The sequence below is a fragment of the Triturus cristatus genome, chromosome 12 (genome assembly GCF_964204655.1).
Source record: "Triturus cristatus chromosome 12, aTriCri1.1, whole genome shotgun sequence".
In the NCBI taxonomy this organism is placed as follows: domain Eukaryota; kingdom Metazoa; phylum Chordata; class Amphibia; order Caudata; family Salamandridae; genus Triturus; species Triturus cristatus.
The window spans coordinates 30,636,537-30,655,462 of NC_140595.1; the positions used below are offsets into that span (position 1 = coordinate 30,636,537).

Genomic DNA, 18,926 nt, shown 5'->3' on the forward strand with positions numbered 1-18,926 from the left:
CGAAGAGTATTTGATGGACTGCAATGTGACTAAGGCAGGAGGGAGGTGGCATCGCCTAAAGTGTGCACCTTCTGCTGAAGTAGCTGAGGGTCTGCCTAGTGTCTAGGTGCTTGAGGACACGGACTTCAAGAGAGCGTAGTAAAGAGAGCCGAGTGCTGTAAAGGATATGCCATCTTTCTGCCGTCCTTTGTGAAAACTGCGAGAAGTCTACATGCTTCTGCACATTGGCCCAGTTGGTGCTACAACTGCTTTTGGTGTTTGCATCAGCTCCTGTAGAGTTACAACTACCTTGGTGCTCACATGAGCCCAGTCAGGGCTGCATCTGCCTCAGTCAGCAAGGTCGTCCAAGCAGAGTCACAGCTGCTGAACCAGCAAACTGTATGGTGGTGCCAGGGCAGCCGATTGAAACCAGTCTAACTTGGGCTGCTGTGTATTGCTAGACGTGAGCTGTGCCTGGCTCTGAGTAGCTGTATCTGATCATCGATTGCCTCTGCTAGCAGTGGGATCAGGATGCTGCGCATGCACTAGTTGAGCACAAAGGAGTAAGCAACTGAATTCCTACCTACTTCACCAGCAAGGATCAGAAATTGAGCAAATGGGTGAACTGATTTGCATATTTGACTTGTGGGGCACTAAAATCTGTGCCTAAGCCATAGTCCTGCTTTTACCATACATTACTATGGGATAGTATCATCTAGGGTCAAGCAGGTGGGAGGTAGAACTGAGGGATATAAGGCGTGTATCTCCACAAGAGTAGCGACCAGGACCACTATCCTGTATACTGGATTGAATTGTGTAATATAGAATACTACTGAGAGGTTAAAAAGAAGTACTTTTGCTGCTAAATAGACAAACAATGGGCTGGACATTGAAATTGCTGTGCCTGTTGGTTGATCGAGTTCTTTCCTCACTACCCCTATGAGAAGCATGTGTCTTTACACCCTCGATATGCTTAGAGTCATGTGTGGAAAGGTCTGAACTTGGTCCAATTGGAAGCGTTATAGTAGGATAGGCTTCAGGACACCAGTGGCGGACACCCTCAACTCCCACGGTTGGGCCAGTAGCCCATGTCTTCCTTGTGACCTCCTGAACCAGGTCTGACACCTCCAAATCCTCTATTATGTTTTTCTATAAGCATCAAGATTAAACAAACAACTTGCAAGTACAAATAAGTAATCCTCATAAGTAGTCGTTAGTAGACCAAAAGTAGCAGCCCTCATAATAGCAGAGTATTCTTTTTCTCTATAAATAATTTAAAAACTGGGAATTGCAGGTACTGCCACCGGAAGACTGGCGATGCTTGGGGATAACAGTGAATGACTGCAATACCTCAGTCTAGATTGGGGAAACTTGTGAAACCTCCCCTGATTCTGTGAAGCCTTGAATATATTCTGTGGTCTGGTACATTCTTTAATGGCCACAAGCAATTCATGTGTCATTCTATACAGATTGTGTAAGGTGATGGTGCAACCAGTACAGATGTAAGTGATAAAAAATGGGCAATTAAAAAAGTACAACCGTGGAAACTGTGGCAATAGCAAGAAATTACATTCTAAGAGTCACCCATGGGAAGAAACTATATTGAAAAAAAATGAACAGCTCTGTGGAGCATTCACAACTGTCTCCCTATGATAAGTTAAACTAGCCAGTGCAAAAAAGCCAGCCTCTAGGCTTTGACATAATAGTAGTAAACCATAAAATACTACTTACTTGAAGCCATGCTTTTTTAAATTGATAGGCTAATATTTGGATCCATACTGCATATTCCTTTAGTTATACAGATTGCTTTTAGCTGTTATTTTTAAGCAGTATAAACAACCTGCATCTAACCTTTTTCAAACAATCAATGGCCAGATGTATCAGATGGTGTTACCCATTCTGTTTCTATGAGAATATACTAAAGTATATAAGGCCCCAAGTTTCTTGGCTAATTCCTCAATAGCATTTTAGACCGATGTGCTTCAGCATGTGCTGTGTCCTGTCCAAGGTGCCCATGGCACAGGTAACTAATCTAGAGAACTGATCATTGATAACAGATCTAACAAGTATTCACACAACACAATTCAATAAAAATGTAAGCTCTCGGAGACCCACGATCAGTCAGTACAAGGCTGTTGCAGGACTCAATTAACAGAGCTCAGTCTACTGTAGTCAACTTATTGACTTGGTATATGTGCGCCACAGAGCAAACTTTTTCACCACTAGATTATGATCTCCGCCTGAGCTCCTGGTATAAAACATCCCTTTTATTGAAAGCTGATCCTCTATAGTATAGTGTAGTATGCTGGTCTGCCAGTGCTCTATATGATGAAGTTTCCTTCTGTTAATGCTTCAAAGGGGTAGTGTGGACTCTTGTTTAGCCCAGCACTGCAGGTGCCAGCTAATTTCATACATACCATGACCTCTTTTTGACATCTCAACTTGAAATTCAGATAAGAATCATCTGCCAGCAGATCTCCTGACCATCTATGAAGCATGTTTTTTTCACAATTGTTTTTTTTAAAGAAGCCACTGGTGACTTCCAAAATTTAGAGGTGCGAACATAAGCCTGTGTATGTGGAGTTGCAGGAGAGACAGCACGTTTAGATATTTGTTCTTCTGCGCTTTCCTGGTGCAGTAGATGGGTTTCCTCTACAAATGATTCAAACAGTATCTCTAAGAGAAGTGGGGGTGTGGCAGTGGGCTAGAGCGCCACAAGGCAACGCAGTGCTTTATTAGCCAGTTAATTGTCTCATACTTCTTTCTCCCACTATAGGTAGAAGATGCCTTGTCCTACCTGGACCAAGTAAAGATACGTTTTGGAAGCGACCCGGCCACCTACAATGGGTTTCTGGAAATCATGAAAGAATTTAAATCCCAGAGGTAACAGTGAAGGCAAATGTTTTAAAAACCATTTGGTCAAAAATTTGCTACATAAATTCACAATTGAGCTGTGTTTCCATTTGTGTTAAATTTCCGTCTGTCAGGGCTGCTGTGAAGATGAGCAGAGACAGATTCCGTAGCACTGTGGTTTAGAGCTCTCATTGCTACTGAGGGTGGTGGATACTGTGGAAACAGGACAGTACATTGGCAGGCCTGGAGCAGAGAAGGAAGGTATTTAGCAGTAGGGTTTTCTGATATGGCTGCCGTTGATGTTAGAGTAGAGGTTTTGTTTTTCCAAGGGTTTCATGTATTTACAATCATGGCAACAGTTGCACTTATCTGAGCCGTAGCTTGGAGATCTTGTAACAGATTGAGCCAGGCTCCCTATTAGTCCTAGTGAACCCATGACAGATATCACATTTCATTGAGGCTGCCTTTCAACCAGATTCCAGTGTTTTTATTCTTTTATTTACATCTACATGAGTAAACAATAGACCTTCATTAATCTGAAAATCTGCTCATCCTTCCAGTAGTGAAGTGTGTGTGTTTGTCCTATGAAGGATTGAGCGTGATTGGTATTTCAGACTCCATATTTTGCAGTGCGTAATTGCCTTGCTTTACTTTTCTTCACGTTATGCCGAAAGTAAAATACATGCTCTTGTGTTGTAGTCTTCCAAGGCTCTCTTTTCTTTTGTTCGGTAGTAGTTTTATATTTTGGTTTTTAGTGAATTAGAAGCAGCAGGTAACGGGCGGAGGACATAAGTCTTCGAGTCACTACTCCAATCCACCAGCATGAAGGGGACCTGTAGTACGTAGGTTGTCTTTTCTTGTAGGTAACCAGAGCACATACCTTGGAGTCCATGCCTGGTTCATATGAGTCCACTGTTTTTCTAACCCCTTCTGTGCCAATTCTCCAAGTATGTGCAGGTGGGCTACTATATAAAAGGTTGCCACATGTAGAATCCAAGACCACCGTTGTTTCTTGAGCCTTCACCATGGAGGCACAATGTCCCCTTGGCTTTAATTGTTAGGTACATTTCAGGGAGTCTCTCCGGAAATGTTCTAGAACATCTCTCTGTCCTCATAGGATGGGCTAGGAGCAATCATTATCGGCCTGGGACTATGTTCTTGACTGCAGACATGCAACCCCCACCGGAAAACAAACATATTCGCCCACCTTGATGTGTTTAATCTAATTACCTGCAAGAGAATAGATATGCTCACACCTTACATTCTACCAACTTCTGGGCCATATGTATGTACACGTACTTACCTGAATTTTCCAAAGTGGTAAAGGTAATGCATTTCACACTCTTAGCAGTATCTCCAAGGAGACCACTCTGATCATATTCCCTCAACTGTGTGGAGTGCCCCACTAGGTGGCAGTTGGAGGGGCATTGGATTAGGTAGCTTCCATGGTCGTGGTCCAATCCACACCACTATGGCTTTCTCTTTTTTTATTGATTTTATTTGTTAATACTTCTACAGTAAGTGTCTTACAATCTGAAATAAGGATGCCCATGTTCTAATCCTGCCTTAACACTTGCCCAGATGCGATGCTGTAAGCATGTTGTTATTTCTTTACGTTCACTTTTTACTGTACTTCTGGCTCTGCTTGAAAAACATACAACGTAGAAATGGCTTACTCAGTATTAACTGCTTTTAATGTACTGGGAGGAATTGTCAAAGTTTAGGATCGATTAAGCATTTGCCTAATTGTCAGCATTCCAGCTTAGTCTGTCCAAGCATTGAGAACAGTTTCCTTGACCTGATCTTTCCAACCAATGCAGATATTGGCAGAGTAACATAGCACTTCTGAATGCAATTTGCTGTTCACACTATTTTGTTACAATTAAACCAAGTCGAATTCACAGATTGGAAGCGACCTTGAGGAGGAATGAAGAAATCAAAATGTGTTGATGGACTATGATCTGCACTCTCTATTCCCCTTGCAGTATTGCTGCTGAGGTCTCTGAGCTTTCATGCTGCTACCTCCTGGAACAAGGTGTATTAAAGAATCCCGTCTGAAATCTATAAGGGAACAAACCTATTATGTTATCATACTTTCCTGAAAATTGCAAAGTTGCTTATTCTAAGGAAATAACGTCCCCTAAATTAACCACCCCTGACATGTCCCAGTATTTCTAAATAAGCTTTTTTGTACGTCAAAGATATTGTGCTGAGAAACATTTCTAAACCGAACAGTGGTTGGTATTTTGGCAATGGGGTACGCACCTCCAGATTGTTTGAGAAAGTGAACTAGTCCATTTATGTATTTGCAGAACTGAAATAATAATATTCTCTACAAGGTTCTTTAATTAAGCATGAGGCCTACTTTTACAAGTATGCATGAAGGTGGGCAGGTTTTTGTTTTAAGACCAGACTGGTAAAGTGTACATCTTGACCCCCTGTAGTTTTCAGTGTTAAATTTAAGCTTTTAAGAGTGCCACTTTTCACGTGATGTTAATTATTTAACACTTAAGACAATTGACAGGCGTTGCACATGGTACAGCAATCGATCAGTAACATTTGAAATTCAGAGACACCTTACAGATTAAAGACGGCTGGATATATCTAAATTTGCAATGTTTCTAAAGTGCTAGCAATTATGTTTCAACATTTGTAAGAAAATACCTTGGATTTGTATGAACAAATGCCTTTAAATGTTTGCTGCTAAATTTCTTAAGCTATGGGAATATGGGGTTTTAAATAGATGGTTGTTTAGCTCCAGCCCTGCTAACAGTGTAAGTCTTGAGACCTCTCATACCCCATACCTTCATTAACTGTAAATGGGTTGAACTTCAAAGCAATTTTAGAACATTTGTTTGAGTAGTTCAGGGATGCTTTGAAATGCCCTTGAAATGCAGAACAATACAGTCTGGGACAGTAGAACATTGCTTAAGCTCTAGTTGCAGTATGGGAAGCATTTGCCACTGAGGGAATATTTAAGTTGAATTGCTGTTTTTTCAGTCTCGTTCCATAGTGACCTAATTTGTTACCTGTTTGTAGTGTTTGAAACCGTTCATCTTGTCATATTAGTAATAAAATATATGTCCATGTTTATCTTGCTAGCATTGATACCCCGGGTGTGATCCGGCGTGTCTCGCAGCTCTTTCATGAACACCCAGACCTCATTCTAGGCTTCAATGCCTTCCTTCCTCTTGGGTACAAGATCGAACTGCCAAAGAACGGGAAACTGATCATCCAGACTGCGCTCCCTAATCAGGTTTGCAATAATTTGCTGTGGGTTTAAATGGCATGGGATAAGTGCGTGATATCTGATGTGGGCTCCCATCAATGGTATAACAGATGTTAAACAGTATTTAATGGTGATCATTTGTACATTAAGCACTGCAAATTAAACTGCCTTTTACCATTCTTAGGAGATTTGTCTTAACATGCTGTTCCTCCCATACTGAGCACTGCAGCCTTTGCATTAACCCGCTTAATTATCTTAATAATAAATGTTTAGCTGAGACCCCAACTTCCAATATCTGCATAACATCAAGATTAAATTGTATAGATGTAATTTTTATTATAATCTGAATTTCCTTGAATTTTATAAAAAGCTTTGGATCTCACGCATTAATTAATAATTATAAATATTAAACTTTAACATAAAGCACGGTTAAGTAAATTAAGATGTCTTGTCAAAAGTATACATTAAAAATGTATTGAAAGTTAAAATGGATAATAAAGAAAAAAATCTGAAACAATGAAGTGAATGTTCGTTATGCCCTAATCAACCTTGGTAAACATGCACAACTGTTGCATACATGTTGTTCTCAAGTATCCCTAACTCAGCTGTCGCATTTACTCACATTAATTTGAATTTGCATGCAAATCAAACCAGCTTGGCAACTTGATTTTCATCTGAAAGATTAAAGACTTCACCCTGCTTCTGACTTGAGAAACTGACTAATCTTTAGTCCTCTTGTGAACTAACTCTGGAAACTCCATACTTTCGGGCCTTCCGGCATCAGCACTGTCTCAACCAAAGATGTTTATGGGCGTTGCATTCAGGCTTAACCACAAGTGTCTGACACTTAGTCATATTACTTCAATATTGAGAACCTCACTGACTAACTTTGAAGGACAAAATAGCATGCCTGCCTCAAAAAGCCAGCCACAGTACCACTCTTTACCTAATCCTATGAGACGCAAGCACTCTGAGGAGTGACAGTAATCAAAGGCGTAAAAACCACAGACGGAGAGTGAAGATAGCTGTGCTGCACTGACTCAATATATAAGCCTCTCTGTACAAAATTATGGCTGCTGACTTTCAAAAAATGTTTCATAATCTTTCTCTTCCTCCAATATCTAGAGAAATGTTTTTTTTCTCTCTCATCTGTGCTCTCCCTATTTACTCCCTCGTCTGTCTGATGCATCCTTACACTATTTTCACCACAGCTTTATGTTTTCAGTTATCTTTTTAGAAAGATGCCAAAATGCACTACTTGTGTTGAAAAGTGCTGTGATGCTTGTGAGTCCTGTACATGATTTATAAAGCAAACAAGTCCGATCTAAATATGATTCAATTTCATGTTAATCATGGACAATCCCAGATATTATCGAAAGCATATTCAATGTTAAAAATGTCCATGACTGGAATGGTTTTCCCTTGATGCTTCCACCAAATTGTATAAGGTAATATCCATTTCTAACATAAATACATTGTATACCTCCTTTTCCTTGGTGGATCTTCTAACGTTTTTATTAAACTTTGAGTAGCCATTACATAAATCATATTTTTTTGGGAAAGGCAAAGAGAGTTTCTGTTTTATTTGCAAATCGCAATTGGAGATTTTTTTTTTAGTAGGGTTGTGTCCTCTTTCACTACTAGTGTAGAATATGAGCACCATACATCTCTTTGAAGTTTGAAAAAAGTTCAGGAGAACATCAGAAATACCAGTTATTCTTGTTTTGAAAAGAATGTAAAGAATTTTACCAAGGTACGTTTACTTAATTTTTCACTTTTGACATGTTAAAAAAAAAAAAATGACTTCCTGTGCCTTCAGTGTACAAAGAACAGGTTTAATACCTGTGGACCAATATGGCTTCATACGTGGGCCAAATGCCGCCATGAATATTCGTGGGGCGATTAAGACTCTTTGGAATCAGATATTTCTGCATCTTTTGAAACCAGGACAACGTTAACTCTGTGCTGGGAATGTTTTCTGGCATATTTGAAAAATGTAATTTAGGCTTGATCTGAAGATGAATCTCCTCACTATAAACTCGGGAGATTGCAGACAAGGCAGGTATGTTAAAAAAATCTAGGAATAGAAACCGGCTTGCGGCAAGGGTGCATAGCCGCCACTGATATCTGCATTTGGAATGAAATCACTGGCACAGAGATGCATTTTGAGAAGATAAAATGGAGTTAGGTTTGACGGATCCAAGCAGATTGCATTGTTATATGCAGAGGAGACTGTCTCACAGTCCACATGTCCTGTCTAGGGCATGTGGTCTGTAGCAATTCTCTATCCAGAAATGTGACGATAAGGCCTTTCAGAAGTACTTCTGCACTAGGTTCTCTCTCTCCTCTCTCCTCTCTCTTCTCTCTCTCCTCTCTCTCCCCCCCTTGAATATCCAATGGTGACAGCTGGCTGTAAAGAGAAGACAACCTTGCCTTCAACCCATCGATCACTGCTTGAACTAAACCCCTAGTTATTGCAACTAACTAGATTTAACCTCCTTAATGCCAGATGCCTTCGATCTTCTCTGCCAGATGCTGCCTCCGGTGTTCATACAAACACTGGAGTTGCACCCATTAACATTAGTAGTTCATAGCCATGACGACTTGCATATGTCCTAAGGGTGTACTTGGTATGCCTTGTAAGCCAAATGTGTAGGTTCGTAGTGCAATTAATGGGTATCTATATTCCCACATATATTGCTTGCCTACTTTCAGTTAAGATGACTGTTTAGGATTAGACACTTCATCCCAAAATTTAAAAAAGCACACGTTTTAGCTCTCTAGATTGGTTGATGGACACTCCTTTATAACTAACTGGCATACATAAAGCACATGCTGCACCTTTGTGGGCAGCCCTTAATTTTTAGGTTTTGCCTGTATAGCGTGCACTGGCAGCGAAAGCTATTGTAAATCTTTTTAACAGCTTAAAAAAGGGCTCACAGCCCGCCCCATACTTACCATTACTTACCACTGGATGGCTCCTGCATTGCTCTTATTTCCTTGATTATGATTGGTCAGAGCCTCCTTCTGCTTCCACTCTCTCTTTGGTGCTAGCTGACGTTCGGTTGCACATGGAGCTTGGACCAAGTACAGGTTCCTGTTTTTGCTGGCAGTGTCCTTCCACTGGCTGCAGCTTATACAGGTACTTTTTTTTTGTTTTTTCATTTTAATCAGGCACTCCTTTTGACTGCATGTTTGTAGGCTCCACCTACGCTTCTTAATCCCTTTCACCACCTCTCCCATGCTTGTTGTTTGCTCAGTCCCACCCCACCTACTTCGTTGTTGTCCCCCCCCCCCCATTACTACAAAAAAGCGCTATACTGCCCACGCCATTGGAGCTTTATTTTATTTACTTTAAGACGTCCTTAAAAAAAAAAAAACATCAAGAAAGCCAAATAGCTCACACACGCAGCACCGCAGCATAAAATAATAACAAACATTTATATGGGCAGTGTTGAAATATTACAATGACCAGGCAATCAGTCTCTCTGACATATCACTTTTCAGCAGTTACCTCTCATGAGTTGTTCCTCAAGAAAGGTTAGAGCGTCAGGAAGTTGCATGTTGTTGTTTCAATGTTTACAGCCAATTGCAAATACCTAGCTATTACGAAAGTGTTTTATGACTACAGGGTCCAAGTGGTCAACATTAATGGGTTAAGAAAAATGAAAGGGCATGAGCCCAGGGCACAACAAGGAAAAGTGCATCAGCTATTAGGCAAAAAGGGGGGGGGGTTACTGCAACAGAAACCCACTTTTTCACATACAGGTAGTCCAGAATGCAGCAGCAAGATTTATTGTTCATCTCGCTCCAAGAACACATATGACCCCACATCTGAGGGCACTGCACTGGCTGCCCATCAAAAATAGGATTCTTTTCATGACATTGGTCCTAGAACATAAAGCTCTCCATGCAAAAGGAGCCGTCCATCTGAGGAGGAGGATATGCGCATATGCCACCATCAGACAGCTGCGATCCTCATTCTGCTTTTTAGCCAGGATTCGTAAAAACAGCTGGGTTAAAACAGGTGGAAGATCGTTTTCTTATCTTGGCTCAAAGGCATGGAATAAACTCCCTAGGGAATTTTGTGCCATTTCAGAGCTTCCTTTCTTTAGGAAAAAAAAACCTGGCTGTTCCAACAAAATGAATACCACAAGCACTTTATGGGCAGATGGCAGGATCTCCTATGGTCAGGGCCGGGACACTCCTTGGAGTATGTGCGCGCTATACAAATGCCAATTTATTCATTCATACATCTCAATATTAGTTGAAACAAAATTCCACTTTTCATTGAATTTTGCAGTCATTGCTTATTGTGTAATAATGGTCCGTTGATTTTCTCTTAGTTTAATCTCAAGATTCCTCCAAGACCAGTCCATAGCTTCTGTCCTTAGATGGCATTTTCCTTCTGCTGTTTGTGGTTATTGTTAACCCTGGGCGTAGTTCGTGAAGTAGCACTACGTGAAGCTACGCAAAGTGCACTTCGCACTACGCGAGCTACGCGTAGCACTTCGCGAACTGCGTAGTACCCTGTTCGCACTGTGCAAGATGTCGTTTTCAATGATTGCACAGTGCGGACAAGCAACCGGCACTGTGCAATCATTGAAAACGGCATCTTGCACAGTGCGAGCTGTAGTTTTCTGCTGCTCGAGTAGATTTTTACTCGAGCAGCAGCTTTCACAACGCGGACTGGTAGTTTCTCATCGCGAGCGGTCGCGAGCATACGCGACCAGTCGCAATGAGCAACATGACCTCCTCGCGTTGAGCATCTCGCCGGGAGGTTTATTTTCCACGCTTGCGATCGCCAACTTGATGTTGCTGATCGCGAACGAGGAAAAAGTCTTGCCGGGATGTCATTTTGCTTGCTCGCGGTCGCCAACTTGACGTTGAGGACCGCGAGCAAGCAAAAAATGACCGCTGCACTACGCAACACTACGCTACGCGTGTTTGCACTGTGCTAGGTGCAATTCGCGTAGTGCGAAGTAGCGCAAACTTCGCAATCTACGCTAGCGTAGTGCTTTGCCCAGGCTTAGTTATTGTGCTCTGCCAAACTGTTTGTTTTAGCAAGTCCAGGGTATCTTTTTTTGTTGCAGTTCAGTAATCTTTATTAAAACTTTAGTTCCATATTTGTTCATTCTAGTTAAAATCCTTTTGGCTCATTTTCTCTTTGATTGTCCTTTATGTCACAGAAATCGTTTTATGCATCAAAATGCTTAACTGCTCCAGAGCAAAGGATCTTTTTGCCCAACCTTATCTTTTCAATTTTATTCATAATTTTTTTAATTGAGACTTTCTTCCTGTAGTAATCTGATGTCATCTCAGATGATTAAGTTGGTACTCCTTTTCCTGTTGCTGATGTTCTTAAATGATCTATTAACTTGTTCTCTTGCGATTATGGGTTGAATGAGGAGATCTCCCTTCAGAGATTTACCTTCTGATCCTGCTTTTCCTTTCTCGTCCCATCCCTTCCACTTAACCATGAATAGAGGCAAGTGTGAGGTGGCAGTTGAGAGAGGAGCTGGTTCTTTCATGGTGATTTGCCGTTACAGTTCCCTGTCTGCTGGCCTGTCATATTTCTATTGTTAAGAAGATGTAAAATCGCGGACTACAATCTTGTTTTATGTTTATATTTTGATTGGATGCACTCCTGGCTTGGGGGTCTGCTTTAAGTTAATCACTTTCTGAAGATAAATGTTCATAAAATATCTCATTACACAAATCTTTGAATCAGTTGTCTCCGCTGTAGAGTAGTCATTTCTGTGTGGGTGGGGAGGATGGTGGGGAGCAGAAAATCGTTCTGCGGTAAAGAAAAGGACAGGTCCCTGAGGGCGTGGGACAGACGGAGGCGGTACACACTTAGACGTCATGCACTGAGGACAGACGGTGGTGCGGACAAGGTGGGTGGTAATGGATTGAGGGGCGCTAAGATATTCTGGTTAGGATGTGGTGAGTGTGGAGGGTATGGAATGTAGTGGTACGGGGTGCTCCTGGACACTCACGCTCCAAGGTTGACACTGACGCATGGAACTGATGTGCCTGTTGGGCAGTGAAGTCAGCTCGTAGTCCCGGATTGTAGAGCTATCAGCAGGATTGATATCGGGACGGGCATGCTGGGAGTTGCCGCCGGACCTCCGGGGTTCGGTCAATTGGCTGTGTACAGGATGGATGGCGCCGCTGGAGATATGTCAATTGTAGCCAGCCCGTGAGGTTGTAGGCGTGAGATTGTAAGCCTGTGAAGTGTTATAATAAAGGTTTTGGAACTTTATAAAAAAAAAAAAAAAAAAGGTTGACGATTGTTCCGGGAAGAGGAGGTGGGAAAGCATTCATTGATTACCTAAGACCAGATCATAAAGTTGAATATGCCATCTAAGATCTGTTGTATTTTGTGTTTCATCTGCAAACAGGTGCCTTCCAGTTCGCCTCCAAGCACTTTTCCTGTTGGGGCGCCTGTGAAGCCCATTTGCCCGGAAAACTCCCATAACCACGTCAATGACTCTATGACAGCAATTCGGTCGGAGCAGACCATCAAAGAAGAGAAAGCACCAACCCCACCAGAGGCAGATTCGGTGGAGTTTAATAACGCAATTAGCTATGTTAACAAAATTAAAACCAGATTTCTGGATCGGCCAGAAATATATCGCTCATTCCTGGAAATCCTCCACACCTACCAGGTAATCAAGAATCTAGTCATTGTTAAATTCAGGAGTGGTTCGCTAAGTAATGTACAGTTGTTTGTTTTCTTCAGTAATTAATGTTTTATAAGTGCCTTTGAGTTTTTTTTTTTGTTCGACTCGAAACGTTAACACTTAACAGGAATAGAAAATAAGGAGAGTTACACTACGGCTCTTAGAGTATAGGGCAAACTTCAATAGTAATGCTCAGATACATGAATAACATAACCACAGATTACCACTGGATAGCAACAAGATGTCCTTGCTATTTAAGCATATAAAGTGGTAATTTGGCATATGTGTTTTCCTTTGCAACTTTTCTTTCGTTCTTTTTTCATTTTTTCATTTTTTTTAAAATATATAATATTAACACCAGCAAGAGGGTGGTGGCAACAGAAGCGGAGAGACATTCTCAATTACTTCATATATTAATTTGATTTTAAAGTAAAACCTGCACAACCTCAACCTAGAAGCCGGTTTGTCCTCAAACCCAATCAACAAGGCACTTTGAAAGAAGGCTCTAATGCTTACTAATTTGCTTTTACACGTCGTTATGCGTCGGTGTCTGTTGCAGTGCATTCATTTATTTATCTAAAATTGAAATTACAGCAAGGCTTTCTTTGAAATGTTGAGACTTTAATCTTCCGGTTTATCAGTTGTTGGCAAACAAAGATGTATGTTTATAAGATGCTGATGATTATAAAACAAAGTCCTGTGACATAACCATAATTTCAACACCTTTGTTTGCTCAGACGTTTCTGTAGTTTCTGTAGTAACAATTGAGTTTTAGGATAAAGCGTGATTGAGGTCTGGAAGCATCTCGGAAGGCCTTGTGTGTTTATACCTGTATTCAAGTGCTGCCTCTGTGAAATTAAATTTCAGTTCTAAACATTTGAAAAGCATAACTCCAAAACTGTTATTGTAAAGTTTATTTTATCTTCTCATTTTCTAATCTGAAAACACCCCATGTACCCATCTTTTTCCCCAATAATAGACCTATCCTGCTTCCCTGGTCTCCCTTCCAGATGATTCTGTGTGTCTCATGCACCCCCACTCAGTTTTCCATCCTTTCCTTCTGGAGAGCAAGAAGTTTTCTTTCTGGGTACATGACTACATGACTATAGTTCCTCTCGATTGTCATCCAGAGGTTTGGAGATTCAGACCTCTCTAGGTCGACTGCCTTCTCCATCCCATCTCCTCACGCCTGTCTTCAAAACCCCTTCAGTCATGATCCCCTTCAGCTGCTGTTGATCTTATGGCTGAAGTATTGGCGTGTTGCAGAAGCTGTCTCGCCATTTAAAGCTGAGCAGAGAACCTGAGAGGATCATCTATGGTTCAGGTCAAACAGCATAAAATGTGAGATGTTTATGAACTGAGCTATTGTTTTGTGCTGGTTGAAGATACAGTTTTCCACTGTTAACGCTACCGTATCTTTGCAGATACAACACCTACTTCATGTTGTCTGCGCCCTATTTGGTGGTTTCTTTTCCTTTAGTTGTTCTCTTTTACTAAATTAAAGAGGTGCTTTTTATTTGTATTGATTCTTACATTAACTTTTTTACTTGTTTTTATTTACGCATTCTCCAACATTGCTAGAAAGATCAGCTGAATCCCAAAAGCCGACCCTTTCGGGGTATGTCTGAAGAAGAAGTATTTACTGATGTGGCCAATCTCTTCAGAGGGCAGGAGGACCTCTTATCTGAATTTGGGCAGTTCCTTCCAGAAGCAAAAAGATCTTTGGTAAGGGCAAAGCTGTAAATAGTTTTTTTTTTTTTTACTTGGTGTTTGTCTACAATATCCATATTTCTAAATGAAAATCAAGGTCTACCTGCAGTATGTTGGTCAGTCTCTTCACTTACAAATTCAGACAATGTTTGTCTTTAGTTCACAGGTAACGGTCAGTGTGAAATGAGCAGTGCCCAGAAACATGCATTTGAAAAAAATTTGGAGCAAAGCAAAAAGCGTTCAAGGTCTTTGTTACTCCGTCCAGTCACCTGTCCAGCCAAGGTACTCGTCTGAAAAGACCTTCAATGAAAGCTCTTGTTGTTCTCTCCGGAAACTGTATTTTATGGTGTCTTCAAGGTCCACGTCACAAGTTATGACTTCAAGTCCTGAATTCTCAGTTGACATTCTGAATATTAGGACTGGCCACAATGGCATCCTATTAAATGCACTGTAAAAAAGTATAGACCTATATCCCATAGCTGCATATCATTTTTATGCAGTGAATGAAAGATAAAGGTATCTCCTAGAGCAGTTAGGCTTATCTTTTCTCACAATATTTCCTTTACAAGCAGTCTCCTTAAACAGTATTTTAATAGCTCGCGTTTCAGATTGCTTTAATAGCCCAAATGCCTCCCCTTTCTACGTGCAGCCCTCATACCTTTGTTCAACACATTAAAAGATGCATTTGTGTGCCAAACCAGGGATTCCTTTGCTGCCTAACCCAGGCACTTCAGTCCTTTCGTTATAGATGCTGTTTGGATAAAGTGATTTACTGCAGTCTGTAATCTATAGGGTAACTGTTGTATTGTTGCAGACTTTAAATCAACCTTCTACCCAGTGTTTTAAGTTGTGTTCCGCATGTGATGTGAAAAGTCCAAAATACCATGTTTAATGTAGCCTTCATATCTTATTTCCTTGAAAACGACATAAAAATACTAATATGCTTACTCGTGAAGATTCTGTCCTTAAAAAGAAAGTTCCGCAATATTTGGACAGAGTTTCAGTCCTATGCATTTGGAAATACTTGCTAATAGTTTAGACCACCCCTATGGAGGATAAGAAACTCCGGGTCAGTTCTGTGTGCACTGAAATGAAGATTGAAAGAATCCTCTTAAAAGGAATTGTATGTTCGAGGCATGTGAGCTGTAGATCACATGCTATGCATAGATCACCATCTAGTTTTGGTTCTGGATGTTTGCACTGTGTTTTTGTTCGAAGAAGTCTTTCCAGTCACGAGGTAGGTAACGCCTCCTTTCGGTGATAGGGTGCATGGGCATCGACTCCATCCTTAGATTGTTTTTTTTAGCTGTCTGGTTCGGATGTGTATTGCTGCGCTCCGGTTCAGCACCATTTCTCGGACCCCTTTGACGCGCCATCCATACCCTCGACCGTATTGTTATCGATCGCGGTTCCCCATTCATCGCGTATTATCTCAACTTTAAAATATTTGATCGGAAAACTCGTGGAAGGCCGTCGTGCCTACCCGCAACGACCGCTCTAGCAGTCGATGTAACTGACTTCCTTCAAGTTATGTCCCGGGTTTCATGCTAAATTTCCACGCATCGACTCGAACGAAGTGTTCAACCCTCTGTCTATCCCCAGAACATAACAAGAAAGACTGAGACATGTGCAGATCATTCCGATCGAAAGAGACTCTTCGTGATCGTCGGGCTCGACGTCACGAGATGCATCAGCAAAGCGGCTCTGCACTGGACACCTTCGGAGAGGATACCGACTCCGAACATCTGCCCAGGGAGCCGAAGAAGAAGAACACCTCTCCGTGTCCGAAGCCGACTCAGACATCGAAGAAGAGGAGCAAGATACTCCGGGTCAGCGTACCGTGAGTAAAGACAACCCCTTGCCCCTCCCAACAACCTAAAACAAAGGCTCCAGCCCTTCCTCTGCCTTCGGCCAAGGTTGGCACCGACAAAATGTTTCCGACTTCTGTCGGGGGATGTTTGTCCAAATTGCTCACTGTCTGGAACTCCATCACTTCAGACAAATGGGTACTACAAATTATCCAATATGGCTACTGCCTGGAACTTACAGCCAATCCCCCAAATATCCTTTCAAGACCACATGCAATGTCTCCGGAACATCTCTCACTCTTACATCAAGAGGTTCTCTCTCCTAGAAAAACAAGTTATAGAACCATTTCCATTACAATACCAAGGGACCCGGGTATACTCCCTGTACTTCTTAATTCCCAAAAAGGATGGCTCTCTAAGACCTATATTAGACCTCAGACAACTAAATCTCTACATCCAATCAGACCACTTTCACATGGTCACACTTAAACAGGTTCTCCTGCTCCTTCAGCAAGGCGACTTTCTGTCCACTCTGGATCTAAAGGACGCCTATTTCCATATTCCCATTTACCCAGCTCACCACAAATACATCAGGTTTATGGTCAATAGCCAACATTATCAATTCAAAGTCCTCCCATTCGGAGTAAGTACAGCACCCAGGGTTTTCACAAAGTGTCTAGCAGTAGTCGCGGCTCATCTAAGAAGACATCACATACACGTCTTCCCCTGTCTAGACGACTGGCTAATAAAAGCCAGATCGCAACAGAGCTGCCTACGCCACACTCTAAGAACAGTCCAACTACTTCACGACCTCGGGTTCATTGTAAACCTCACCAAGTCTCATCTCCAACCATCCAACACACAAGTGTATCTAGGAGCCACAATAGACACTCGGAAAGCTCTAGCGTGTCCCAACCCAGTCAGGATCTGCAGCATGCAGACTCTAATATCAAATTTTCAGCCTCAACACTCATTACCAGCTCGAGTGTGCATGCAACTGCTAGGGATGATGGCATCTTGCATTTTAATTGTTCCTTACGCAAGACTCCATATGTGTCCCCTACAGGAATGCTTAGCACAACAGTGGAACCAGGTTCAAGGTCAATTATCAGATCTAGTGTTGGTGGATGGCCGCACCCATCGCTTTGTGCAGTGGTGGAACATACAAAACCTTTCCAAGGGGTGGCCATTCGTCAACCCGGTTCCACATATGGTGCTAACCGCAGACGCATCGCTCACTGGTTGGGGAGCTCTTCTTCAAAACTATACCATTCAGGGCATGTGGACTCGGCAACAGAAACAACTCCACATAAACCATCTAGAACTTTTAGCAATTTTGAAAGCATTGAAAGCCTTTCAACTTCATCTAGTAGGCAAAGTTGTCCTGATTCGCACAGACAACACGACAGCAAGGTACTACATACAAAAACAGGGGGGGACACTCTCCAGCTAGCCCAGAGCAACTGGAGATGGGCCAGATTGCACATCTGCTCAGTCGCCAATGACCGCAGATCCACGAATGGGAACTCCACCCTCAAGTTCTCCTCCCATTTTTCCAAATGTGGGGCTTCCCAGAGATTGAACTGTTCGCCACCAACCTAAACGCAAAATGCCCAAACTTTGCATCCAGGTATCCACACCCATTGTCCAAAGGCAATGCTCTATGGATGAACTGGTCTAGGATATTTGCTTACGCTTTTCCGCCTATCCCATTCATTCCATTAGTGGTTCGGAAGCTCGGACAGCAGTCCCTGACACTAATCCTAGTTGCTGCTACATGGGCCCGTCAACGTTGGTTCACAACCCTGTTGGAGCTCTCAGTAGTTCCTCACCAAAAACACCTTACTCCCAATCTTCTCACTCAGAACAGTGGAGAGATAAGGCATCCAGATCCCAGTCATCTCAACCTTACGATCTGGCACCTGAAATCCTAGAGTTTGGTTATCTTAATCTTCCGCCAGACTGCATGCATATTATCAACGAGGCTAGACGTCCTACCACAAGAGCATGATATGCAGCAAAGTGGAAAAGGTTTGTCATTTACTGTAACAACAATAAAATCAATCCGCTAGATGCTTCAATTCAAAACTTAATTTGCTACCTACTACATCTACAGCGTTCCAATTTAGCGTACACATCTATAAGCTTACATTTTGCTACAATAGCTGCATATCTTCAAAACAGACATTTGTCTCTTTTTAGAGTGCCTGCTATTAAAGCATTTATGAAAGGACTTAAGAGTCATTCCACCCAGACTTCCACCTGCTCCTGTGTGGAATCTCAACACTGTTCTTACAAGGCTCATGGGTCTGCCTTTTGAGCCATTGCACAAATGTGAGCTACAATTTCTCGCATGGAAGGTAGCCTTCCTCATAGCCATGACCTCTCTGAGGAGAGTGGGTGAGCTTCAGGCACAAATCATAGAAGAGACATTTTTACAAACACACCAATACAGAGTGGTTCTAAGGACTAACCCCACATTTTTACCTAACTTAATTTCTACCTTTCATATCAACCAATCTGTTGAGTTGCCTGTGTTCTTCCTTCAACCAGATTCAGTGGCAGAACGTGCTCTTAACACCTTAGATGTCAAAAGAGCATTACTTTACTATATAGAAAGGACAAAAACTTTCAGAAAAACAATTAACTTTTTGTTGCTTT

The 18,926-nt window shown here is 41.8% G+C and overlaps 1 protein-coding gene across 1 annotated transcript in view; it reads left to right on the plus strand.

Moving 5' to 3' along the window:
- Window positions 1–18,926, plus strand: part of SIN3B (SIN3 transcription regulator family member B) — a 122,330-nt gene that overhangs the window by 21,404 nt on the left and 82,000 nt on the right. The window contains exons 3-7 of the mRNA XM_085639548.1: window positions 2,756–2,862; window positions 5,935–6,088; window positions 12,466–12,732; window positions 14,329–14,472; window positions 14,617–14,739. Coding sequence (XP_085495674.1) covers window positions 2,756–2,862; window positions 5,935–6,088; window positions 12,466–12,732; window positions 14,329–14,472; window positions 14,617–14,739 — 795 coding nt within the window. The remainder of the gene's footprint in view (window positions 1–2,755; window positions 2,863–5,934; window positions 6,089–12,465; window positions 12,733–14,328; window positions 14,473–14,616; window positions 14,740–18,926) is intronic.